We start from the raw sequence: 27,404 nt of genomic DNA, 5'->3' as shown, positions 1-27,404 counted from the left end.
CAGAATGGGTAAACCCACAGACACAGCAGATTACTGGTTGCCCAGCGCTGGGGGAAAGGGGGATGGGGAGTCACTGCTAACAGGTGCGGGGGTTCCTTTTGGGGCGATGGAAAGTTCTAGAATTGCTTGTGTTGATGGCTGTGCAGCTCTGTGAATCCCTCTCTGCACACTTAATGCCAGGTCCTTCTGAACCACTCCAAGCCCCCAGGGCTTCTGCACCTGCTGTCCCCTCTGCCTGTGACACCCTTCTTCCGGTTCCTCATCTGTCTCATTCAGGAGGCACCAAGACGAGGCTGAGATGTTCAGCAAGCATTTGCCGAATGAACGAATGAGAGAATGAATGAATTCATCCTGGCTCGGGAGCCTGGATGGCCATTTCCTTCACAGTGGGGTCTGGTAGAAGAGACCCTGACTTAGTCCACAGAAGATCAAGCTGAAGCCCCCAGGGAGGGGCTTTGGGACAGAGGACATAGGAGCTGATGCCCCAGAGCACAGAGGCATCTGCCCTCTGGCTGACCACCCTCTGTGCCCCTGGCCACCCCCAGATGAATTGCCCTGACCTCAGCAAGGCCCTGCCGGGTGACCAAGTACCACTGAAACTCTTTGAAGCCCCCATGCCAGAGCAGAAGCTCCTTTTGTGTTGGTGTCCAGGAGGGTGGCTGGCCTGGCCCGCAGTTCCATGCTGCCCTGCAGCCAGGCCTGAGGACACGGGCACAGGGCCACCTCCCCTGAGATAGCCTCTTTCCTGCCCCCAGTGGAGTCAGGTTTTTTTCCAGGCCGGCGACTGGGAAAAACACCCTGGGTTATCTCTATCCCAGGGCAGTTTCCAGCCGAGATGGCGGGGGCTCTCCCCCGGGCGGGGGGTGGGCATGGTGGGGGGACGAGCTGGCTTCTTACTGCTCTGCGGCAACAAGGAGCTGACACAGGGGCTGAGCCCCGGGGCCATGTGGCCTCTGATGCCCACCCTCCCGGCCAGCTCTGCGGCTCCGTCAGGCCAGGTGGGCCGGCCCGTGTGCCTGGAGGAGCTCGAGTGGGCCAGGAAGATCCGCTGAAACTGTCATGAAGGACCTGGAGCCTCTTACAGCAGAGGGAGGAGAGGTCTCAATGTCCTTACTTGGAGCCCTAGCTCTGCCACCTCCTGGCCGGGTGATCGGGGGAACAGCACTGAAACTCCCTGACCCAAGAACAACAACGACAGAGACCATGGCTGAGGCAGAGCGTGTGAGGCGCCCGCTCACAGGAGGGAGGTGGAGGGGAGGGCTTCGAGGCGCCCTCCGCATTTTTGCAGGACTAGATGCCAAGCAGCTCGGGGACCCAGGGAGTGAAGCTGGCTCTTCCCAGTTGGCCTGGGGGCAAATCCCAACTAAGGGCCTGTGGGGATGGAGTGAACGTCCCAGGAGGGAGGGAGCTCCCTGTCACCAGAGGCATTCAAGCCAGACTGAGATGTGTGCCATCCAGGAGGGGAGCCACCAGCCACACGAGCTCCTGAACTGTGGCTAGTCTGAACGGAGATGCGCTCTAAGTGTAAAGCAATTGCCAGGTTTCAAAGACTTATTATGGAAAAAAGAAAAGAACGTAAACCATCTCAGTATTTTCATATTGATTACCTAGGGAAATGACAATATTTTGGACATATTAGATTGAATAAAAGATATTATTAAGTTTACTATCATCCTTTTTACCTTTTTAATGTGGCTACTAGAAAATTTAAATTACCTGTGTGGCTCGTATTAATTTCTATTGGACAGCGCTGATCAAAATCCGTGTGCTCCAAGAGTGGTCCCAGGGCATCACTCGGGAGCTTGTTGGAAATGCAGACTCTCAGGCCTCATCCCAGACCTGCAGAATCAGAAGCTGCATTTTCACACTCCTCAGGTGATTCGTGTGCAAGTTAAAATCTGAGACGCCCTGCAGATGCCTTGGCTGGGGGTCTGAGGGACCCCGCTTTAGGGGTCAGTGAGAGCAAATGGCCTGAAGTCCAGGCGTATTCTGTGAAATATTAAGGAATGGATACCTTCGCCCCCTGAGTCACACACTCGGTCCAGCTCGCTCTCACCAGAAAGCAAACACAAACTTTCAGGAGAAAAGGGCAGCTCAGCGGAGACGAGGCTCTCTTAGAAACGAACGATGTCCCGGAATACACCATTAGTTGGCATCCTGCAACTTTTTTAAAGGCTGGGCAATAATCTCAGAAAACAACTGAAAAATGGATCTACGTGTTAAAAAAAAAAAAAAAAAAGTAACCAACTCCCCCTAAATTCCTCCTTCTTTTTCTTTCTGAAAACTTGGCCTAGAGGCATTAAACAGCACTAAATATAGAAATGGTGAGCAAGTAAATCACTCCGAGGTGCCACCCGTGGCCCAGGGCCTGTTTCACTGTTGAGCTGTAAACCATTGAGAGCTGGGAGCTGTAATCAAAATGCTGACAGCCTCCCAGCTGTGAACAGGCCAGGAGGAAGCAGGGCTGGGACCCCCACCGAGGGGAGCAGGGAAGGAGGGGGGGTGCCTTTCCAAACACAAATCAGCCCAGGTTCAAAGTCTGCCATTGGTTTTCCGAGACATAACCAAACCCCCACACACTCCTTATAGGGCCCAGAAGGTGATCTGCCCATATCTCCCACCTGGACCCCAGACGCCAAACACACCATCTGGGACCTCATATCCTCTCTCCCTCACTCAGTGAGCGACAATGGCCTCCTTGCCTCCGGCTCTTACATTTGCTGTTCCCTCTGTCTCAAATGCTATTCCCCAGACGGCACACTTCCTCACTTCCTGTTCAGAACTCGCCTTCTCAAAGAGGTCTCTCCTGACTCCTTAATATAAAATGCTCCCTCCATCATCTTTGCCCTCTCGACCTGCTTTACTTTTTCATCATAGTATTTATTACTCTCTGACAGCAGATTCTATATATATTTGATTATTTGTTTGTCCTCTGCTTTCTCTCTGGAATGTCAGCTCCATAAAGGCAAGTACCATCTAATTCCAGAGCCTAAAATGGTACCAGACACATAAATAGGTGCTTAATAAACATTTGCTGAAAGAATGAATGCATGGATTTCCATCCCTTTCTTTCAGCTGTTCTGGTGATCTCATTGGGATAATGTCCAACTTGCCAGCAATGAGCTCAGCTTTTTACCCATCCATTCACCAAAGCATGCTTCCAAATAACTATCCATTCATCCATCTATCTATCCATCCATCCAACTGTCAATCCATATAACCATTCATCCAACCATCCTTCCAAACACTTTCTTTCTGTCTATCTATCTACCTACCCTTCCGAATACCTATCCATCCATCCATCCATCCATCCATCCATCCATCCATCCATCCATCCATATATCCATCCATCCAACCATTTTCTAACATCTACCCACCTAATCATAAATGTGTTCATCCATCCATATAACCATTCATCTAACCATCCTTCAAAATACTGTCTATCATCTATTTATCCATCCAACTATCCACATATCCATCTGCCCAACCACTCAGCCATCCACCCATCCAAACCAACCCCCAGATGGTTAGACCTCCTATCCTGGGGTCCCAGAGTCCCCTACCTTCTCCTTTACCCTATTCAGCTCATGCTGTCATGATTACATGCAGTAATTCACACTTTCCCTCTGTTATTACAATGTAAGCACCTTGAAAGCAGAAACTGTGTCTTATCTCTGATTTCCAGTGCCTAACAGAGGGCTGACATTTAGTAGATGTCAGTGAATGTTTGCTGAATGAATATATTTTTCCATTCCCCTTATTTATTTGTTTTGCATTTCCTACTAGACTGTGAGCTCCCTGATAGCAGAGACCTTTTTTTTTGAATTTTTGAATTTTATTTTATTTTTTTTATACAGCAGGTTCTTATTAGTTATCCATTTTATACATATTAGTGTATATATGTCAATCCCAATCTCCCAATTCATCACACCACCACCTCCCGCCACTTTCCCCCCTTGGTGTCCATGCGTTTGTTCTCTACATCTGTGTCTCTATTTCTGCCCTGCAAACCGGTTCATCTGTACCATTTTTCTAGGTTCCACAAATATGCGTTAATATACGATATTTGTTTTTCTCTTTCTGACTTACTTCACTCTGTATGACAGTCTCTAGATCCATCCATGTCTCTAAAAATGACCCAGTTTTAGTCCTTTTTATGGCTGAGTAATATTCCATTGAATATCTATACCACATCTTCTTTATCCATTCGTCTGTCTATGGGCGTTTAGGTTGCTTCCATGACCTGGCTATTGTAAATAGTGCTGCAATGAACATTGGGGTGCATGTGTCTTTTTGAATTATGGTTTTCTCTGGGTATATGCCCAGTAGGGGGATTGCTGGGTGGTATGGTAATTCTATTCTTAGTTTTTTAAGGAACCTCCATACTGTTCTCCATAGTGGCTGTATCAATTTACATTCCCACCAACAGTGCAGGAGTATTCCCTTTTCTCCACACCCTCTCCAGCATTTGTTGTTTGTAGATTTTCTGATGATGCCCATTCTAACTGGTGTGAGGTGGCAGAGACCATTTTTTAGTCATCTGCTGGTCTCTAAAATCTTGTGCCGGACACAAAGTAGATTATGTTATAAATATTTAGTGAATGAGTGAGTGAATGAATGCACACAAGAGAAGAACTATAGCAAGAGTAGAGACTCTGGAGCCAGACTGCCTGGATTCAGATCCTGGCTATTTTTTTAGCTGTGTGACCTTGGGTGAGTTAGTGAACCTCTCTGTGCCTCAGTGTCGTCATTTGTAAAAGTGAGATAATACTACTTACATCATAAGTCAGAAGGAGAAAGACAAATACCGTATGATATCACTTATATGTGGAATCTAAAATACAACACAAATGAACCTATCTACGAAACAGAAACAGACTCACAAACATAGAAAACAGACTTGTGGTTGCCAAGGGGAAGGGGGGGTGGGGGAGGGAAGGATTGGGAGTTTGGGATTAGCAGATGCAAGCTATTATATATAGGATGGATAAACAACAAGGTCCTACTGTATAGCACAGGGAACTATATTCAATGTCCTGTGATAAACCATGATGGAAAAGAACATGAAAGGGGCTTCCCTGGTGGCGCAGTGGTTGAGAATCTACCTGCTAATGCAGGGGACATGGGTTCAAGCCCTGGTCCGGGAAGATCCCACATGCTGCGGAGCGGCTAGGTCCGTGAGCCACAAGTACTGAGCCTGCGCGTCTGGAGCCTGTGCTCTGCAACAAGAGAGGCCGCAATGGTGAGAGGCCCGCGCACCGTGATGAAGAGTGGCCCCCGCTTGCCACAACTAGAGAAAGCCCTCGCGCAGAAACGAAGACCCAACACAGCCATAAAAATAAATAAATAAATAAATTTAAAAAAAAAAAAAAAAAAAAAAGAACATGAAATAGAATATATATATATATTTATAACTGAGTCACTTTGCTGTACAGCAGAAATTAACACAACATTGTAAATCAACTATACTTCAAAAAAAATTTTTTTGAAATAGTACTTACTTCACTAGGTTCTTATCAGCATTTTATGAGTTAATATATATGAAGTACTTAGAATAGTGCCTGGAGTAAGATAAGGGGACATAGGAATTTAAAAATAAAATCTCTATTTACTACCGGCCCCCTGGAACAAATACTGGAGACACAGGTGAGAGGAAAGCTTCTGTCTGAGCCTGTACAGTTCCCACAGAAGCCTCCTACAGCACTTCTTCTCCAGCCACGCTGGGATCATTTGGCGACTTACCAATATTATGTCAGGTGGTCATAAGTGCCATGTAGAAAAAGAAAACATGACAGCGGAAAGGAATTGGTGAGGCAGATGGGGGGCAATTTCAAATAGGGTGGTCAGGAAAGGCCTGCTTAAGAAGGTGATATTTGAGCAAAGACTTGAGGAGGGGAGGAGGGTGGATGTCCAGATGGCAAACGTTCCAGGCAGGGGGAACGGCAAGTGCAAAGGCCCTGAGGTAGGGACACACTCGGTGTGTTTAAGGAACAATGTAGGTGGAACGGAGTGAGTGAAGGGGAAGTAGGAGATGAGGTCAGAGGGTCCCAGGGGTCCAGGTCATGAAGAGCCTTGTCGGCCTTTGTGAAGACTTCGGCTTCTCCTCTGATTGAGTTGGGAGCCACTGTGAGGTTATGAGTGGAGAGGAGACGATTTAACTTACATTTGAAGAGGCTGCCGGGGCCAAGGTGGAAGCAGGGAGACAGGTTAGGAGGCTGTTGTGCTGCTCTAGGTGGGAGATGATGGGGGCAGGGGTGCGGGCTGTGAGACGGGGAAGGTCCTGGACAGATGTTTTAGGCAGAGCCAACATGCTGGATGTGGAGTGTGAAAGGAGTCAGGATGAAGCCAAGGTTTTGGGCCCAGACAACCGGGAGGACAGGGCTGCTGTTTCCTGAGCTGGCAGGGGATGGAAGGCAGGAGCATGGCTGTGGGAGAAGGACCAGCAGCGAGGTTTGGAACAGGTGGGTTCCGGGCCAGCAGACATCCAGGAGCGGGGGGCGGGGGGCAGCTGGATGCATGAGGTTTGAGTTTGGAAGGAGGTCTGGGCTGGAGACTGGACTTTACGGACAACTTTGCAGGTCCCGGAGTGTGGCACGGGCTTGGGTGGGCTCTCTCCACAGGGAGCAGCTCAGATACCCCCGAGAGACCCAGATGGACTTCACCTGTCACAAAGTGAGGAGGGCCAATGTGGTATTGCAACAGCTTTGTCCCCAGCGACCCCCTCTTTTCAATGAGGTGACAAATCTCCATGGATTCCCAGACATCTCCTCCCCAAGTCCTCTTAGCAGGCTACACAAATGGTACGTGGGAAACATGGAGCTTTAGAGCTAGAAAGATCCTGCGGAATGGAATATAGGAATTAAAACCTAGCTGTGGCTTTAAAATGACTACTGCTGCTACCAGCACTAATAATAGTAATAACGATATTCATAACAACAGCTACTGTCTTCCAAGCACTCATCACCCGAGAGTGTGGGACTCGGTACTTCCAGGGCATCATCTCATTCACTCAGCATGATGGCTCTGAGAAGTGCAGGTTATCACGGCCTTTCTGCCACTGAGGGAGCCAAGGCTGCGGGAGACTACCCAAGGGCACGCAGCAAACAAATTGCAAAGTCAGGGTTTTTCTGGCCACTTTTCTCAGCCGTGTCATTCCTGCTAGGAGCCCCCAGCCTCCCCCCCCCACAGGACTCTATGCCCCGCAGAGCCACCCACCCTGCAGGCTGAGCGGTGCCCGGCCTGAGCCTCAAGTATGTCGCCTGAAAAACGGGCACAGTTACACCACTTGCTTGGAGGAAAGTTGTGAGGCTTGGCCAAAGAAAAGTGTTAGAAAAGGTTTTGCAAATTATAAAGTGTTTTTACAAACGTTGTTAGAATCATTATTTCAAAATACTACCAATCCTTCCAGGTCTAAACTAGACACACACACACAATTGAGGGCTAAGAAGAGACCCAGAGAGGACGGGCAGAGCGTGGGCTACAGAAGCAGGATGGCTGGGAGGGAATCCTGGCTCGATGTTTTCTACCTGGGCCACCTCAGTAGAACCACTCTACTTCCACTCTCCTCAGCTGTAAAATGGGACTAACCACACCTTCCCTGGGAGATCACTTATGGAGAGCACTAGGAGTGGGGCAGCACATGGTGCATCAGGCCTTGGGAGAGGCGCGCAGAGCAGCTGAGGGCTGGCCTGACCCTGCCCACCCCCAGCCCGCCCTGGGCCTGCCCCCTCCACACGACGTCCTGGGGAGGTCCTGAGATCAGGTGAGCCCTTGATCTACTGCAGCGGGGGCTGCCCTGGGACGCTGCTCAAGTCCCTGCCTGGGCCTCAGCTGCCCATCTGTGAAATGGAGTTCACAAGGACCCCCAAGGTGGTTGGGCCAGTGAAATGGATTCACTCGTGTAGACAGAGCACGGGATTAGTGTCTCGAAGGCACACTGCAGGGTGAAGACTTGAAGAAGGCCCTGTGTCAGGTAAGGGGTCCTTTTTCGGGACATAATAGTACCTGGATTTCTCCTCAAAGGACACACAAGTGTGCAAGATTAGGGCAAGTGACGCTGCCGCCTGGGTGCCAATTCCTCCGCACCCCCCACCCCGCCCCTGCCTACCCTCCACCACTTGGCTCCCCGTCCCCTGTCTGGGCAGATTTGATAACACCCGAGAGTCCCACTCCCCCTGCAGAGGACAAAGGCGGTAATTGTCCCCGGTGGGCGCCTTTTGACTTGGTCTCACCGCGGTGTAACCGAGCCCCCTCGGCTGCACCTCACCTGGGAGGCCTCCCGGGGCCTCGCCACGCCGCCCCCTCCCATCTCAGCCGGTTTCAAATGTGCCCCCTCTGAAGGGCCAACAGCCATGGTGGGGATTCCTTCCAAGAGAAGTGACACGGCCACTACTGGAGACCCCGCCTTGGGCTGGCAGGGGCCCAGGGAGGTGAAAGGATTGCTCCCCTCGCTGCTGAGACCTTTCCGGGTCCCCTTAGTAGTGACACCGAAGCCTGAGCCCAGCGCCCGCCGCTCCAAGCCGGCCCGTCCACTGGACCTTCCTGCAGCAAGTCACGAGCAACGTGGCTACCTAGCACCGGACATGTGGACCGAGGGGTTGAACGCTCAATCTTATTCATTTGTGATTAATTTACATTTAAATAGCCACACGTGGCCTGTGGCCACCGTATAGGACAGCAGAGCTGCAAGCACTTTAAATGCATTTAATCTTTTAACCCTCACAATACTCTACAAAGCCATCATTGTCCCTGTTTTACAGATGGAGAAACTGTGGCACAGAGAGGCAAGTGAACATGCCCAAGGCCACATAGCTGAGAAGCAGGGAAGCCGGGAATGGTCTCCGGAAGCCACCTCCCACACCGGGACAAGCCATCCTCAGTCCATCCCCATCCGCTGCACAGCCGTGCCCAGGACGGCAGAGGACAGGCACTCCCAACCCCCAGGGCTGCCAATCCTCTAAGTCCCCTTCTGGATGCCGGCCTTGCACTCACGTCACGCCACGTCGCTGAGAGCACCCACTGGGTGCCAGGCTCCAGGCTGGGCTCTGGGAGATGGCGAGGTGTCTCTCACGCCTGCCCGGAAGGATGAGAGGATCCCGCAGGGGGACAGGATGTGGGTCCCCCACTGCCTTCCCTAGGCTGAGCCAGCCCAGAAACCCCGTGACAGCAGGAGGTGTGCCGGGTCTCTGCACAGGTGTGGGCACTCCTGGGCACCCCCCATGGCGGTCCAGGCCCCCTCTCCTGCTGGGGAGGAACAACGCGCAGAATCTTCTTCTCCACGTGGCCAAGCTCCCTCCTGGCCTGGAAGAGTCCTCTCTCAGCCAGACGACAGCGGCCCAAGGACTGTCCCAGGGCTGCAGTGACCAGGAGGGGGGAGCACAAACAGTGCCAGAATAATCTAAAGTCCCCAAACCACCAGACACTGGGGCCTTTTGGGGGCTGGGGACCCCAGAGTCTCCAAGTTGCCCCAAACAGGGGATTGGAGAATCTTAGGACAACATTTTGGAATGGCAGGATGTGAGAACTGGGTCTGGGGATAAACATATCTGAGTCCAAGAAGCCCCAGGGCTGGTGAAACAGTTCAGAGGTTAAGAACTGGGTCTGGAGCCAGACGACTTGGATTCAGACCCTAGGGCAGCACCTGCCAGCTGTGTGGCCTTGGGCAAGTTTCTTTACCTCTCTGGGCCTCCATTTTCCCATTTGTAAAATGGAGAGAACAACGGAGAACGTCAACCTCACAGGACTCGTGGAGGTTAAGTCAGCATGCACCCCATCGTCTACATTCTCCCAGCAAACAGGCACCTGCCCTCCGGCCTATCCCATTTTCTCATCAGAGCTGCAACCTGCATCTTCCCACACTCCTCTACTCCGTGGTCCTGGTCCTGCCTGCCGCCTTCCCACCGCCCCCGCCCCCAGCCCTTCACTGACTGCAGGACAGTGACAGCCCCCCGAGGTGGCCCACTCCGGGCTGAGCTCCCGAGCCCCTCCCAGGCTGGTGTGTCCAGCCGCCTCCTCTGGGCCTGCCCCGGGGCCGCTCACGCCCACCCAGACTGGGGTGGGGAGGGGGTCTCAGGAGCCCAGAGCAAAGTGGGGTGCTGAGGACCAGGCCTTACGGAGCTGGGGGCCCACAGACATTTCCCTTCTCTGTGGGAAGGGCCGCTCCTGCCCCGCCCCTGCTCCCCACCCCCGTCCCCCCCATCTCATCCCCTCCCTTCCCCGGCACCATCCACTGCTATCACCGCAGCGTCACCCACCGGACCTGGCTGGGCCCTGCCCTCGCTGTGTCATCGGAGAAAACTGGAAAAAAACCCTCAGGCCTCGTGGGCGTCCTCCACCCGGGACCGAGTTGGTTCCCCTCCAGCCCCTCCTCAGTGGCTTCCGCTCCGGACCTGTCTGACTCTTTCCTCCGGGCCTGCACATCCCGGCCTGGTCATCCCAGTGGGCATTCCCCAGTGGACATGTCAGCCCCGCCCAGCCCCACTTGCCCCGGCCAGTCATGGGGGGAGGAGGGGGCAGGAGGAGCTGGGAGCCGGGCCCTGGGTGTGAATCCTGCTCCGCCCCCCTTGCTGTGTGTGGCCTTGGCAGGGCCCCCGTGGTGGTGTCAGTCTCTCATCTATTAAATGGGACCAAGGAAGGGAGTCTGGTTCTGAAACGATTTTTCTCAGTACTCTCTGGAGACCAGCCTCCTCCACGGGGCAGCAGGGGCTGGGCGGGGTTGCCAGGTTGAGAACATAAACAGACAAAACGATAACCCTGACCTAATATATGCACCTTATATAAAAGTTAATTCAAAATGGATCATGGAACCTTGAAGACATTATGCTCAGTGAAATAAACCAGCCACAAAAGGACAGACATTGTAAGATCCTACTCATATGAGGCCCCTAGAGCAGTCAGATTCATAGACACAGAAAGTGGACGGTGGGGGCCAGGGCCTGGGGAGGGGGGAGGAGAGTTAGTGGTTAATGGCGACAGAGTTTCAGTTTGGGAAGATGAAAAGTTCTGGGGATGGATGGTGATGACGGTTGCACAACAGGGTGAATATACTTAATGCCACTGAACCAGACACTTAAAAATGGTTGGAATGGTAAGTTTTATGTTATGGGTATTTTACTATAATAAAAAATAAATACATTTAAAAAATCAATTTTCAGGGGCTTCCCTGGTGGTCCAGTGGTTAGGACTCTGCACTTCCACTGCAAGGGGCATGGGTTCGATCCCTGGTCAGGAAAGTTCTGCATGCTATGAGGTGCGGCCAAAGAAAAAAAGAAAAAAAAAAATCAAATTTGCAAACTAAAAAAATCAATTTAAAAAAGAAACAAACCTTAGTTGATTTAAAATTAATTAATTTTAAAAAACAAAAGACAGACTTAAATGTAAAATGTAAAACTACAAAGCTTTTAGAAAAAAACACAGGGCAAAATCTTCAGGACCTAGGGCTCAGCAAACAGTTCTTAGCACAAAAGCACTATCCGTAAAAGGAAGAACTGATAAATTGGACCTTATCAAAGTTAAAAACTTTTGCTCTGCAAAAGAGCCTATGAAGAGGAGGAAAAGACAAGTTATAAATTGGGAGGAAAAAACTGCAAACCATGTGTCTGACAGAAGACTAGGATCCAGAACATACAAAGAAGTCTCAAAACTCAACAGTAAAAACCTAATCTAATTAGAAAATGGGCATAAGACACAAACAGACATTCCACTGAAGAGGATGTACAGACGGCAAATACGCACGTGGAAGGATGGTCCACATCACTAGCTGTTAGGGAAACAGTCATTAAAACCACAGTGAGATATTGCACTCACCTCTCAGAACGGCAAAACCAAAAAACAGTGACGACCGTCAATGCTGGAGGGGATGCAGCAAAACAGGATCCCTTGCACATTGCTGGTGGTAATGTAAGATGGTTCAGCCACTCTGGAAAAGTTTAGCCCTTTCTTACAAAGCTAAACATACAACTACCATACGATCCAGCAGTTACACTCTTGGGCATCTACCCCAGAGAAATGGAACCCTGCGTTCACACCAAAACCTGTCCACAAATGTTCACAGCAGCCTATTTGTCATAGCCCCAAACTGGAAACAACCCAGGCGGCCTTTAACAGATGAACGGTTCCATACTGTGAAACACCACTCGGCAATAAAAAGGAACAAACTACTCATAAATGCAACAAGTTGAATGAATCTTGAGGGGCTTATGCTGAGTGAAAAAAGCCAATCCCAACAGATTACACACTGTACCATTCCATTTATATAACAATCTTGAAATGATAAAACTGTAGAAATGGAGAACAGATTAGTGGCTGCCAGGGATTAGGAGGGGATAAAGGAGGGAGGGAAGTAGATCTGGCTCCAAAAGGGTAGCACAGGAATCCTCACGGTGGAATGTTCTGTGTCGTGACTATACTGATATCAATACCCGGTTGGGATACCATATAATTTTACGAGCTGTTAGGGAAAACCGGGCAAAGGGCACATAGGATCTTTCTGAATTCTTGCAACTGCACATGAGTTGACAACATCTCAACATAAAAATTTGAATTTAAAAATGCAAGAAACCCACTTAAGTTTTAATTTGAGATAAATAATAAAGTTTTGCTATAAGTATGTTCCACACAATATTTGGGACATACTTGTACTAAAAAATATTTGTTATCTCAAATTTAACTGGGAGTCCTGTTTTTTATCTGGCAATCCTACTCCTGGGAAATTCCCCCAGGTAAGAGGAGGCACTTGTCATGTCATTCATTCACTCAACAAAAATTTCTTGAACACTTACTATGTGCCAGGCACTGTTCTAGGCACAGGGGATACAGCTGTAAACTCAGGCCACCCCTACCCTCGTGGTGCTGACATTGTAGTGGGAGGAGAGAGGGAATAAAGACATAAAGAACTGTGCAAATAAAATCATTTCATATGGTGGTAAGTGTTACAGAGAAAATAAAGCAAGACAGTGTACAGACAGAGCCGAGGTGGAGAAAGGGGAGGAAGGTCAGAAAGTCAGAGAGGGCTTCCCCGGGAGGGCGACATCTGAGCAGAGACTTGAAGGAACAGCAGGAACTAGTTATGCAAACATCTGAGGGAAGGGCCTTCCAGGCAGGGGAAACAGCATGTGCAAAGGCCCTGAGGCAGGAACAATCTTGGCGGACTCCAGGAGCGTGTGGCTGGAGACATGGTTGGCGTCCAGTGGTCCTAAGAACCCTGTATTCCCCACCCCCACATGTCAGAACTAGAAGACTCTTCTGAGACACGAGGTCCCACCATGGCAGAAACTGAGGCCTTGGAGGGCCGGGATCTGCCCAAGGCCACCCCTGGTCCAAGTGCCTCAAGTTCCAGCTGGAAGCCTTTGCATCTGGGAAAGGAAGAACCCACATCTGCACCAGATCTGGAGCAGGAAGGGAGGGCACGGAGCCCTGCGGAGGCCTCCTCACAGCCCGGCCTGGTCAGCTGGCTTCAGGCCAGGCAGGGCCTGGCTCCTCGGGCCCTCAACGTGCCACCACTGACCATTCTATCCGGTCAAATATGCAAGTGGCCCTCGGGACAGCAGAGGAGAGCATAGCTGAGCAAGCCTTATCGGGGCCCCGCCCCAGCTGCCAGAGGCCAGGTCCCTGGTGTCCCCTGACTCACAGGCCTGCCTGCAGCCAGGGCAGGGTGGGAATCCAGCTCCCAGGAGCACCCAGACCAGACAGGGCAGGGCAGGAAGGGACAAGACCAGCACCCTCCGCGCGCAGAGGCTGGGCAGGGACTGGGAGGTGACTCTCGTTTGGGTGGAATTCCATCCCCCTGAGCTCACCTCCCTTGGAGCACATTCCAGCAGGGGCCAGCCCCGTCCCAGCTGGGCCCCCATCCCCAGGGCTGCCTCTCTTGGGCTCAGTCACCACGCTCCCAGGAAGGGGTTGTGGAGGCCCCCTCCCTCCCTGGGGCCCCCAGAGCTCCCAGCACACTTTGCCCTCAGTGGCCGGCAAGGCCTCGATGGCACCCCCGGCCCGGTGCAGTACCATCACTGAGGCGCGGAGAGCCCGGATCCCCCCGGCCCCGCAGCCCAGCTTCCACAGCCAGGATGCAGCAGAAGCTGGCTCTGAGCTCAGTGCTCGGGGATGCATCCACAAGGACCCACCTCTGCTCTTCTGTGTCCCATAGCCCTCCTGCCCCAGTGCCCATTTCCTCAGGGCTGTGCCCGGCTCTGGGCTTTCCCACTACAATCTTCCTGCTGGCCAATCCTGCCAAATGCCAGGGCTTCAGCAACTGCCTCGCGTTGGTGGCTGCCAGGAAGTGGCTCCAACCAAGACTTCTCTCCAGGCACCAGTGGCCCCTGGGCATCCCCATCTGATGCCCACAGGCTCTCCCACTCACATGCCCAAAAGCACCCTAATAATCATCTCCCTTCAAGTCTAGTCTCCGCACGCCCCAGTACCTGACCCCAGTGAGGAAGAGCGCCCACCCATCCACCCCAAGTGCAACTCAAGGTGGGTCCTGCCTATTCTGCTCCAAAACAGCTGTCCCTCCTGCCTACCCGTGGTCCCTGCTGGGTTGGGGCACCAGCTGCCACCCTGCCCCCTTCACTCTGTTCTCCGCTTTGTCCCAGAGAGGGCCAGAAACCTGAACACGGCACTCCTCCTGCAAAGTCTCCTCAGGAACTTCCAGCCTAAGGGGGAAGCCTGCTCCTGGACCCGGCAGGCAAGGCCCTGCACTTGACCCCAGCCGCCTCTGCAGTCTCATCACCCATCAGCCCCTCTCCCCAGATACACGCAGTCCACCCCCACCTGACCATGCTTTTTCAGGACTTCATGCTTTTATAGATGCTGTCACTTCTCCCTGAACTGCCCTCCCTCCCACCTGCCTTGTCCACCTGGAGGACTCCTACTTATCCTTCAAAGCCCTACTAAAGGGTCCTTTCTTCTTGCCCCAAAAGTGTCCAGACTCCTCCGAGAAGAAACTGTTCCCCCCTCTGAGCTCTTATGCACCTTCTGTGTTGCATTTCTCCTGTGGTGTTTAGCCCTGAATCATCATTTTTGCTCCTCTTAACCGCCTCTGTCACCAGACAGAGCACCTTGAGGGCAAGAAGTGCGGTGAGTTCATATCCTCACTGCCCCAAAGGTGGTAAAGAAAAGATTCAAAGGCCACTAAGATTCCGCCATCCAAAGATCTCAACCCGGGGCTTCCCTGGTGGCGCAGTGGTTAAGAATCCGGCTGCCAATGCAGGGGACACGGGTTCGAGTCCTGGTCCGGGAAGATCCCACATGCCACGGAGCAACTAAGCCCGTGCGCCACAACTACTGAGCCTGCACTCTAGAGCCTGCGAGCCACAACTACTGAGCCCGTGTGCTGCAACTACTGAATCCCACGCACCTAGAGCCCGTGCTCCGCAACAAGAGAAGCCACCGCAATGAGAAGCCCGTGCACCGCAACAAAGAGTAGCCCCCGCTCGCCGCAACTAGAGAAAGCCTGCGCGCAGCAACCAAGACCCAACGCAGCCAAAAATAAATAAAATTTTTTAAAAAACCAAAGATTTCAAACAGCAATTTAAAGTTTTCTTATTGGCTCCTTCGGACTACCACCCACTATGAGCTATACCTTCAACCATTAATAAGAAATACAATTCAAAGTTAGTCCAGTGCAAATTTCTTGTGAATCATTTTTTGTTTGCTTTTTAAATTGCAGTGTAATTACTCAAGTTAATCTTTAAAAAATGACTTCATTAAAATGTAGCTATACTTTAAAAAAACCCAAAGATTTCAACCCACTGCTTCTGACGCCTCTCTCCCTTCCAACCAAAGATCCTGATTCCAAGCCCCCCGTGTGAGGGTGTAAACCTAACATTCTACAGTCCCAACCTGAACCGTCTGTGATTTCAATGTCAAAATACTATGGTCCTAAAATTCCAATAGAGAGAGACTGATTCAAAAATCACGTCCCCAAAGGACCTGTTGGCTTCCCCCATTCCTGTCTTCTACCGTGACCCCTCTGATTCAACCCTGCAGACCACACAATTGCACAAGACAGTGCGGGGGAGGCAGGGCACAGACACCCCCAGCCCTGCATCCACATCTGCAGGTGAAACCCTGGCTCTGCCTGGGCTGGACCCAAACCGGAGACCTGTGAGGGCAGGTGCCCCCCGCGGCATTATTCCTCTTGATCTGCCAGCTGAGTCGGGGGCACCGTGCCACCTAAAGGGCCGCCCGGAGGACAAGCCCTGAGTCTCCGCTCACTCAGCCGGCCACCACCTCGGCTCTGGGACACACACCCCTTCCCCCCGCCCTCCCCCTTTTCTCTCGCACCAGCTGCCAACAAGCCCCAGAGCCTGTGGTCAGGTTGAGTCTTGTCTTCTCACAGCAGGAGGAGGGAGCCCGTGATAAACACATCTGTGATCCTTCCCAAGACGCTCAGCCAGGAGCGGCTTCAGGCTGGCTCCTCTCCTCCTGCCGGTTCCAGCTCCACTGTGCATGGGGCCCACGGAAGCCTGTTGTGGGCAGAGTTTCTGGAACGGGGTCCCGTGCCTTTGAATAAATGGCAGGCTGCAGGATCCTGGGGGGTCTCCAGTGAGGTGCCCTCACCTGGCCCTGATTGGCACCTGGGATCCAGAACAAATCGAGGATCATAGTGCCATTTGACAGATGAGGAAACTGAGGCCCCCAGAAGGGATGGAACCCAGAGCTGATACACACTGAGCCTTACCTTCCCCAGGCTAGGTGGCTGCCCTGCTCGTGGCCGCTCGGATCTGTGTCTGGGCCCTTGGGGTGCCCCATGGCTGGGAGTGAGGGGCTAGGCTGGGAGACCACCTTCCTGCCGTGCCCTGGCCGAGGGGTGTGGCCGCTGCCCTGCGTAGCTGAGGGCCAGTCGGGATCCTTTCTGGGCCTCTGTTTGCCGCCCCCCAAACCACAAAGGGGCTCGACTGGTGGTTAATCAGGCCTTTCCTGTGTACACTGGGGAGTCCCAAATTCTACCTCTTGGCCCTGGAAAACATATAGTGCCTGGCCGAAATGCCCTTCCAGGAGATGACCCTCAAGTGTCCTCCTGAACCAGAGTGGAGCTAGGCATCAGGGGATGGTGGGAGTGCAGGGGGCACCCTGAGCTGGGAAAACCATTCCTGCTCAGAAGTGTCAAGTGAGGCCCAACCCGTGCACCCCACCAAGGATGCCCACACCCCGTTCCTGACCCCGCCCAAGGCCTCACTCTGCTGCCCTGGAGTCAGTCTCTGTGACTTCTGACCCCCTGCTCCAGCACCATCAGTGGCTCCCCAGTGACCACAGGGGACTCAACCATTCACTCCGTACGTACATAGAGCGCCTCTGTACACCAGGCCCTGGGGTGCAGCTGTGAATGTGATGCACGAGGTCTCTGTCCTTATCAAGCTTATGATCTGGGGAGGGGAGAAGGCCTCGGAACAAGGCACTGCCCGGGGAAAGGCTAGGAAGGGGTTGATAGGGAAGCCTCTCTGAAGAGGGGATATCGGAGCTGGAACTCAAGCAGTAAGGACAGGGCAGCCCTGAGGGGAGAACCCACGGCTCTCACTCTCTGGCCTGGAAGGTGACCTTGCAGCCCTCTGGCTGCAGCTACCCCTTCAGGGACTCACAGACCAGCCAGTCTGGGCCCCTGAACTGGCCCCAAGCCCCTCCTCTGGGCCTTTGGCCACTACCTGGGTTGCCTCCACCTCTCTTCTCTGCCGAGCCAAACCTCACTCATTTTCTGGGGCCCACCTACTCCAAGAAGGCCCCTGAGGTTGACCTTACAACGTATGACGGTCCCATCATCTGCATCACCCGAGAGCTGCCCTGAACAGCAAGCACAGCCCTCATGCCTGCTGGAGCCGGTGGCTCAGGAAACCCTCTCCCATGTGGAGAGAAGGGAACCCTCCTACACTGTTGGTGGGACTGTAAATCGGTGTAGCCACTATGGAGAACAGTATGGAGGTTCCTTAAAAAAAAAAAAAAAAAGTAGAACTACCAGGGCTTCCCTGGTGGCGCAGTTGTTGAGGATCCGCCTGCCAATGCAGGGGACACGGGTTCGAGCCCTGGTCTGGGAAGATCCCACATGCCGCGGAGCAACGAAGCCTGTGCACCGCAACTACTGAGCCTGTGCTCTAGAGCCCGCAAGCCACAACTACTGAGCCTGAGGGCCACAACTACTGAAGTCCACATACCTAGAGCCATGTTCCACAACAAGAGAAGCCACCACAATGAGAAGCACGCGCACCGCAACGAAGAGTAGCCGCCGCTCGTCGCAACTACAGAAAGCCCGCGCGCAGCAACGAAGACCCAACACAGCCAAAAATAAAATAAAATAAAATAAATAAACAGAATTACCATATGACCCAGCAATGCCACTCCTGGGCATATACCCAGAGGAAACCATAATTCAAAAAGACACATGCACCCCAATGATCATTGCAGCACTATTTACAATAGCCAGGACATGGAAGCAACCTAAATGTCCATCAACAGATGAATGGATAAAGAAGATGCAGTACATATATACAATGGAATATTACTCAGCCATAAAAAGGAATGAAATTGGGTCATCTGCAGAGACGTGGATGGACCTAGAGACCGTCATAGAGAGTGAAGTAAGTCAGAAAGAGAAAAACAAATATTGTATAATATCGCTTATATGTGGAATATAGAAAAATGGTACAGATGAACTTATTTGCAAGGCAGAAATAGACACACAGATGTAGAGGACAAATGTATGGACACCAAGGGGGGAAGGGGGGTGGGATGAATTGGGAGATTGGGATTGACATATATACACTACTATGTATAAAATAGATAACTAATGAGAACCTGCTGTATAGCACAGGGAACTCTACTCAGTGCTCTGAGGTGACCTAAATGGGAAGGAAATCCAAAAAAGAAACCCTCTCCCGCCTGATGTGCGTGGGACCTTCCTTCCCCCAGCTAAGAGCTCTCTCCCTTCATTCTCACTGTGGCCGGACCAGGTAGCCACACAGGAGGAAACAGGGGGAGAGGGAAGCCACTTGCCCCTCTCCTGTCCACTCCCAGGGATGGGAACTTCAAGGCCAGAAGGGACCCCATGACCTATGACCTCAGCCCTAGGAAGTGATCTGACCGTAGAAATTGGGAGGAATGAAGAGCTGAGAACCCTGGAGGAATGTGCCGCCCTGAGCAGGAGCTCCCGGCGCAGGGCAGGGCCTTGCAATCTACCCCGGCCATCATCCTAGGACAGACCAGGTGAGCAGCCTGCTGCGTGACTCACCGTGGCCGCCTGGGAGGCTCTGACACACCGGATGTGGCTGGAGACTGCAGAGGAGGGAGGGAGTGAGGGAATCCCAAGGCAGGAGGAAGGGCTGCTGGTGCCTCCCATTTGTCTGTACACGGGTGGGCAAGCCACCCCCGAACACCGCTTACCAGACAGCTCCCTCCCTTGGTCTGGGGTCACACCCACCCCGTGCTGAGGACCAGCTGTGTGCCAGTCCTGGCGAAGGGCTCTCCTGCCTTCTCCCCCCCAAGGACACTCCTGCCAGCTCTGCTTCCTTCCCGGGCAGAAGCGAGTGACAGAGCTAGGATCTGAACCCAGGCAGCCCACCGCCAGCCCGCACTGTGCAAAGGACACCAACCCGAGAACCAGACGCCAGGCTTCACATCCTGGCTTTGCTCCCGATTAGCACGTGACAATCCCTCTGTGCCTCAGTCTCTTCACCTGCAAGATGGGATAACGATGTTACCGTTCACAGGGACGCCTTGAGGACGGAGCGAGAAGACTGCTGGCCCACGGACATGTTCTACCAAACCAGGTCAGCTGGCACCCAAATGGGCAGCTCGAGGCCCACCCTTAGCCAGCATGTGTGTGTTTGAGCTCCTATAGTAATCATCTTTCTTTTTCCCTTTTTCTACATTTTTTAAGAGTCACTGGTGACTACCAGTTTTAAATGCCAACGCCTAAAAAAATGAAGTGCTTGTGCATGAAAATCTGGGTCTAAAACCAGAGGATGAGGCCACCCTGGGCCGGCTTTCCCGCACAGCCTCCACGGGCTGGAGCCAAGCCGGGGGCCCCACGGACGGGGTCTGTGTTCCTTGGTTCCTACAGCCCTGGGCATGGTTTCCCCCATTCTCGTCACTGCTGCTCCTGCCTGGCCCCCCCAGTGGTGCCCACACACACCCTGTCACTGCAGCGGTCCGTCCTCCACCCCGGCGGCATGGAGCCCTCCCTCCCTGTCTGGCCTGGCCCATCAGAGCCCCTCCTTGCCCAGTACCTCCGGGGCCTGCGGGTCCTCACAGAGGCAGGACCCACCCTCCTGTGACAGCCCCACCCCATAGGCCCTCACTGTACTCTGCCGGCAAACCCTCCTGCTCCCTTGCCTCACGGGGTGGGGTGTCCATCCCCTTTGTAAGCCAGCCACCTCCATTAGAAGCATCCTGCGACAGCCTGGACTCTCTTCTAAGCTGAGTCCAGAATCTAGGAGGATCTGAGGAGGCGGTGAAGAGGGAATGGTCACCTCCATTATTTTGAGCTCCAGATCTTGGTTAAGGCGACCAAGGATACACCACCAACCCTGGCATCTGCCCCACAGCAATGACTCCTACTGAAGTCACCTCAACTCCTCCCCACAATCAGAGTTTTGTACAGCTGATTTTGTGGGCCCGAGGATGAGAGTTCACATCCGTCCCTCTTTCCATCTTGCTGAGTTACATCCAATGTTTAAACAGAGATTCGATTACTCAACCTTGTCGGTAACTGACAAGCGTCATGCCACACAGAGATCCTGACCAGCAGCAAATCGACCACAGATGCAAGCAGAACGAGGCTACGGGCAGAGCCCTGTGGCCCATTGCCAGAGACCCAACACCAGTTGTTATGAATAAGCCATTTTGCAGCATCTCTGCAAGAGCCGCCCGGCTCCCCTCCCTAGCTGCCTACCTTTCGGCCCGCCTCGTTATTGTGTAAGTTCATGAGAGTCCGGGCATTCTGCTTGATCTCCCGGGCATCCACAAAGACCTTGGCGAAGCCGATGCCGTAGCGGATGTCGGCAGAGCAGCCACCCCACTTCCAGCCCTCGTCCCGGTGGTACTGGCCTTGCTTCTCCTTGTCGCAGCCGCAGTCGCTCAGGTTGCCCTGGGTGCAGGCAGCAGTGATGGCGTGGGCCACGCCGGCTGCGATGATGGCGTAGGTGAAGGCGGCCTCCCGGCTCCCTGCGGGGACAAGAGTGGAAAGGCTGGGCTCAGGTCCAGGGCGTCCTGGGATGGGAAGGGAGGTTGAGCTCACTGTCGGGGCTCCACAGAGACTGACTGAGCGCCCGTTCCTCACTCCGAGAAAGCTCCGTCCCAGGCACCCCCATCACGCCATCCCCGTTCAATCCCCAGTCACTGAACGCCCTTGGGGAGTCGACGGGGCAGCGGAGGAGAGAGGCTGGAGGCCAGAAGAGGGACTCCTCTGCGGATGACCACCCACTCCCCCCAGGCTGATGTGGCCATGCCCGCTGCACACACGCACAGCACTCGTGGCACCTGGTGACACACTGTAAAGCGGCACTCTGACCACCACAGTGTACCCAGGCTCTGGAGCCAGAGGCCTAGGCTGAAACCCCAGAACATCGGTCTATAGCTCTGTCACCTTCAGCTGCCACCACCCCCTCCCTGGGTCTCAGTCTCGTCGCTGGGAAGTGGGGACACAGCAAGAGTCCCTTTCTCACGGGGATGACAGGGGATGATAAGAGAGTAGAGTTTGTCCATGTGAAGCTCTCAGCGCCCTGCCTGGCTCGTGGCGCCTGCCTGACACAGCAGCTCCTGTGCTCGTGGCCTTGCTATCGCCGCTGTGTCACCTGCCGTTTAGAGGTCTGGACCCCCGTGACCCCCTCACTCGACTGTGAGCATCTCCAGAGAAGGCTGGGACCTGCATCCCCGGGATTCTGACTGACACAGGAGACCAGGGCTGGGGGAGGGGAGAGGGACGGCTCGCGGGCAGGCGGGAGGGACAGGACAGCAATGGAAAGGGTCAGTGGGGGCCTGGGGGGCTGCTGAGGTGTCACTTCCCTGCAGGGCTTCCCAGCTACGTGGAGGTGGAGACGGCCCTGCTGGGGGGCTGGGAGCCACACGTTAAGAATTTACAAGGGCCCTGCAGGGCGGTGCTGGGCTGTTGAGTGGGGTGGAAGGGTCCTGAGTAGCTGGGGTGCAGGAGTGGGGGGCGGTCACTTAGGTCTGGTGCAGATACGCCCTGCCACCCAGCCTCCTGGCCTCCCTGGGTCCCAGAACGGCACCTCCTGCCGGGATGGAGATGAACCCAGACCCCGTGCCTAGTGTGGGCGCTCAGCGCGTTTGCTCTCGGAGCCAGGGTGGGTGGGGGTCAGGGAAGGACCCCGGAGGAAGAGGCCCCGGAGGTGGAGAAGTGTCTCAGGATGCCGTCACCCCGACTCAGGTGGACCTTCTCACCCGCCCCTCCTTCACTTCGCAGCCCCCTCACCCAGGCTGCTAGGATGCCAGCAACCTGCACGCCGACCCCCGGCCACCGCTTCCCCACCCTGCAGACACGTAGGCCTGTCCACCTGCTGGACCGACGGCCTCAGCGTGCCGACGCCTGGCCCTGACATTCCACGGCAGCCCTGTTAATACAGGGGTGCTGGAGCCCATACGCCCGGATTCAATCCCAGCTCTGCCACTGACTGACCGTGACTTGGACCAGTTTCTCCTCCGCCTGAGCCTCAGTCTCCAGGCACCAGCTCACACTACTGAGAATCAAACCCATGAGAAAAGGATACACTGGAGGAGCCAGGCGACAGCGAGATTAGACCCTCACAGACATCAGAGAAAGAATCATCAGATGGAGAGCATACAGAGAATAAGACGGGGGGACGAAATCTCTGTTCCACCACTTTCTAGCTGTGTGACCTTGGGTGAGTCACCTAACTGCTCTGTGCTCCAGTTCCTCCTCTACAAAATAGGATGACAACCACTCACTTTAATTAGGGAGGTTGAGAGAACTAGAAAGAATTAACAAAGGTAAAGCATTTAGCAAAGGGCCTGGCATGAGACAGTGACCCCAAATATTAGATTTATTACGATTTCTATTGATGATGGTAATAACATTCCCTTATAAGAAGGCTGTGAGGTAAGGAGTAGGAGTTTTCATTTGTTGAAGAAACTGAGGCCAAGAGAAAAGTCTGGTTCACCCAGGCCACCCAGCTGGTGGGCAGTAGAGCTGAGCTGCAGTCGTGGCCTCCGGACACCCTGTTCAGACCAAGAACTTTCCCCGGGGAGCAAATGATTGCAAAGTGCAGCGGCCCCGCTGGCAGCCTCCGGCAGCTAAAGGGAAACTGTATCCCCTTTATCAGACTCAGAACAGAGCAGCAAACTGAGGAGGGGTCGGAGCCTGGCCCGCCACCTGAGACTTGCCCTTCCCCCAGGCTCTTCCCTGGGGGTGGGGCTGGGGACAAGTGTGTGGGGTTCTACCACGCAGCAGGTGGAGGTCCCAGGTATCTCTGAGCCCTCTGAGCAGCGCATGCAATGCAGGTGGCTCTGCTCCTACCCGGGATCCCCCAGCACATCCCAAGGTGGGTGGGAGAAGGGCAGCTGCACCCTGCACACACACAACTCCCCTGAGTTCAAGGTGCACTCCTAGACCAGAGTGAAGTCCATCATGGGCCATGGCCTTCCCTCCCCACCAAGCTGGCCCTCACCTCTGCACCCACAGCCCCCGAGAAACAGAGGGACCGTTATTCTTAGCTTCCGAGCTCCCCAGGACCCAGGTACTGGCTGTTGCAGACCAATGCTTCCAGATGCTAAAGGGTCACTGCTGACTCCTGCCATTGACCTTGACCTGGGCCTTGCCCACCAGTGTTAGACTAGGACTGCCCAGTCCCCATACTTCCCCCTCCTCACTGACCACCAGGAAAGCTGCCCTGGGCAGTGGGCTGGCCGTGTAACTAATGTCAGGCCTGTCAACCTGTCTAAGCCTCTGTTGCTTCCTCCATGAAATGGGCTTAACAGCATCACGGGCTGGTGAGTGGACTGAATCACAGAGCCCGGCATGGGGTATGTGTTCCGTAAACACTAGCTGCTGCTGCTGTGATTACAATTACCACCAAGTCCATTTTGCCTCGTTGAGCTCCATGATGCCCTGAAGGACACGACAGCCTCACGCAGAGGCCAGTGTGTGGGGCTGACTCAGCCTCCGGCTGCCCAGACAGACTTGGGGGGTCCCGAGGGAGCAGGGCCCGTGTCTGTCTGTCTCCCACTGTTTACAGCCCCCACGATAGTGTGTGACGGATGAATGAGTGAGCAGACCTCACTGCCAACCCCACCCCGCCAGAAGCTGGGTGACCCTGGGCAAGTCACTGGGCCTCTCTGATCCTCCATTTCCATATCTGTGAATCTCACCCAGCTGGCACCCAGCGGGTGGGGGTCCCAGGTATCTCTGAGCCCTGGGACCAGTGCATGAATAAACTGTAGTATTATAATAATTACAATGGATGGAATTACAAGCCCCCTGAGAGGTACAGAGAGAAACTCCCCCGCTTTAGTTTTCTCCACGGCCCTCCTGCCATTTTAGACTTATTTGTTTGTCGTCTGTTCCTCACACCACAGCCACCACTCCTGCTGCCCCTACGGCATAATGTCCTTGAAGGCAGTGCTTTGTCATGTGCCCTTCGTGTCCCCAGGGCCTGACATGTAGGAGGTGCTCAGTACGTATCTGTTAGATGAATAGATGGATGGATGGATGGATGGATGAATGAATGAATGCTCCAAGCAGTGGCCAAAAACCAGGTGAGCTTCATTTAGTGTTTATTACTGGCCAGGCTCCGCGCTAGGTGCTTTGGGAAAGTGTTCTGGTCACCTATTTATAGGGAAACCAGCTGACTGAGGTTCAGAGAGGCTCTGACCAGGCAGGTGCGGAGCAGCGATGGGCTCCACCCGTTCGGCATGACCTCCCCCAGGGCGTCAGGACAGAGTCTGCCCAAGGCCTGGGGTTTCGGGGCTTTTCAGGGCAGGGAGAGGGTAGAAGGAAAGTAACCTTTGTTAAGCACCTGCTAGGTGCCAGACCCACCCTTGCGGGTGTTTCCCAACAGCCCCGTTCGGTGGCCACCACTCTCCACAATGTTACCGATGAGGAAACCGGGGCTCTGAGAAGTAAACTGATTCACTGAGGCCGCCAACCCAGAAACCAGCCAGAACTGGGATTCCAGGCCCAAGCTGGCAGCGTCCTCCCTCAGGCCCTGCTCCAACCACCCTTCCAGCTCCTCGCTGCGTGGCAAAGCCCACGGTTGAGAGAGATTCCTTTGCCTTAAGGCAGCAACCCTGATCAAAATGCCTTTATTTCTGCTGTTCAATTGTTACCAGTTAAAACATCAATAAATAATTTATAGGACCCATTCAAATGGGATGGCCTCCTGAGAACAGGGTTTGATGGCAGCAGGAAGGTAGACGAGGATCCCAGAATCTTAACATCCCAGATTCCCTGCGTGAGAGGCCACCTTAACCTCCATCCATCCATGCCTCCTTCGCCCACCCCAGGTAAGCAGCAGTTCCTTACTGTGTCTGTGGGCAACTGAGGCTCGAGGAGGTGACTTACAGAGGCAGAGCCAGGATGCAAACCTAGGGGTCACAGGCCTCCAACCACTGCAGAGGACACCCCCAACCCTGACCACGCTCGGAGCTCCGGGACAACCCCACTCTCAGCCCGGGGAAGCCCCTCCAGTTGGGCAATTTCCCGAAGCTGTCTATTTGTCTCTTGCTGGCTGTCTGCAAGGGCAGTTCTAAGGTGAGTCTTGTTGCTGCAGAAGCAGAATGAGGTGATGGTCCCAATGGCACACAGCTCATAAGAAGAACAGCAAAGTCATAAAATGCTTACTATTTGCCAGTCTCCTTCCTAAGCACTCAGTACAGATCAATTCGCTTCATTCTGGCAACAACACTGTGAGGTGTGGAGCATTTGTATCTCCATTTTACAGATGTGGAAACTGAGGCCCAGAGAGGCGTATACTCTGACCAGGACTCAACCCTGGTCAGCCTGGCTCCAGAGTCTCACCCTCTCTCCTGCCTTAAGGTTACAACACCCACCCCAGTCCTACTGACTCCTGGCCCAGGCTCTTTCCTGACTCTTCCATGTGGGGCCAGTAAGCAGAGGACACTGGGCTTGGCTTAATGCCCATCACTGACCATTGCCCCTCCAAGAACAGACCTAGCCCCCTCCTGCCTTGACCACCTACCTCTCCCTCCCGTGCACGAGCAGAGGAAGAACCTCCATCACACCTTGCCTCCCCTCGGCCCCCCTGACCGAGCCACGTGCCCTGTTCCTTCACTCAACAGATATTGCTTGAGCACCTACTATGTGCCAGGCACTGTGCTGGGGGCTGGGGAAACTGAGAGGGATTCAGACATGGCCTTGGCTTCTGAGGGGACAGAGAGCGAGATCCTATCACTCACTCAGCGGCAGCCGAGGACTCTGCAGACGCAGGACAGGGAGGTGCCGGGAGCAGGGACCACCTGGGGTGGGGGCTTTTGAGCCGGGAGGAGCCAGCCATGAGGCTCTCTGAGGAGAGAGGGGGCTCCCGGCTGACAGGCAGCCCCTGCGGTGGCCCTGACCCGGCCTGGGCAGTGGCGGGAGCAGGTGAGCCCGCGGGGGTGGGAGGAAGTGGGGCTGTTGGGGCAGAGGCAGGTCCTGCCAGCCCTACCATCCTGCCCTGGCACAGGGCCCTCTGTGCCCGGAACAAGAGAAAAGTCTCCCAGAGCCACAGACATAAGGCCCGTGGGTTCATCCTGGAATGAGAGGTTCACAGAGGCCGGGAAACTTGCCCAGGCTCATCAATGACTCAGCAGCGAGACCTGGGGGATTAGGACCAGGGTCTCCTGGCTCCCAGCGTGGAGTCCTGCCCTCACCTCCACCACGGCTTCTTTCACTCTCAGTCCACCGGCATCTCCAGGTAACCTTCCACGCAGAAGCTCAGGTGGCCTCAGCTCAGAACTTGGGTAAGATGGAGCCTATTAGTCCCTCCGCCCTGCTCCTTACTCAGGGCGGGATGACCCTGAGCAAGGACGCTGGCTCCCCGGCCTCAGCTTCCCCACCTGTGAAATGGGATCCACCAGGAGGACACTGCCAAGCTGTCCTGAAGACGAAACGAAACCTCTGTGTACAGAGAGGCCCCGCTCCCCAGAAGGTGCTTAGTAAAGACCGTTGTTATCACCGAGATGAACCCGGGGAGCCCGGCTGACGCCCTCCTCGCATTCCAGCTCCATAACGACCCCGGCGGGTACAGAGGAAATAAACTGATGTCCAAGCCTGCCTGAAAGATTCCATTCCACCGCCCTGTGCAGCCACTGCAAATGGTTTGCACCGGAATATTATCTGGGTGTATTTACGGTATCTTACTGGAAACCACAAAGTGCATTGTATTTTTTTCTATTTGGCTATTTAAAGCCAATGGGTCAGAGGGTGAGCAATCTGCAGTGACACCAGC

At 54.0% G+C, this 27,404-nt stretch overlaps 1 protein-coding gene across 2 annotated transcripts in view; it reads right to left on the bottom strand.

Annotated features, from left to right (window-relative positions):
• Nucleotides 1-27,404, bottom strand: part of WNT7A (Wnt family member 7A) — a 68,811-nt gene that overhangs the window by 25,460 nt on the left and 15,947 nt on the right. Inside the window, exon 3 of one of the 2 annotated variants that reach the window (XM_082411762.1) lies at nt 21,031-21,147. In XM_082411762.1, coding sequence (XP_082267888.1) covers nt 21,031-21,147 — 117 coding nt within the window. Of the gene's footprint in view, nt 1-20,875; nt 21,148-27,404 lie in introns of both variants that reach the window. The other variant, XM_082411761.1, reaches the window with a different exon arrangement.

The sequence above is a fragment of the Balaenoptera physalus genome, assembly GCF_965194825.1.
Source record: "Balaenoptera physalus genome assembly, chromosome: 11".
Lineage (NCBI taxonomy): Eukaryota > Metazoa > Chordata > Mammalia > Artiodactyla > Balaenopteridae > Balaenoptera > Balaenoptera physalus.
Note: the sequence above shows the minus strand (reverse complement) of the source record. Positions and strands in the feature narration are given on the sequence as shown.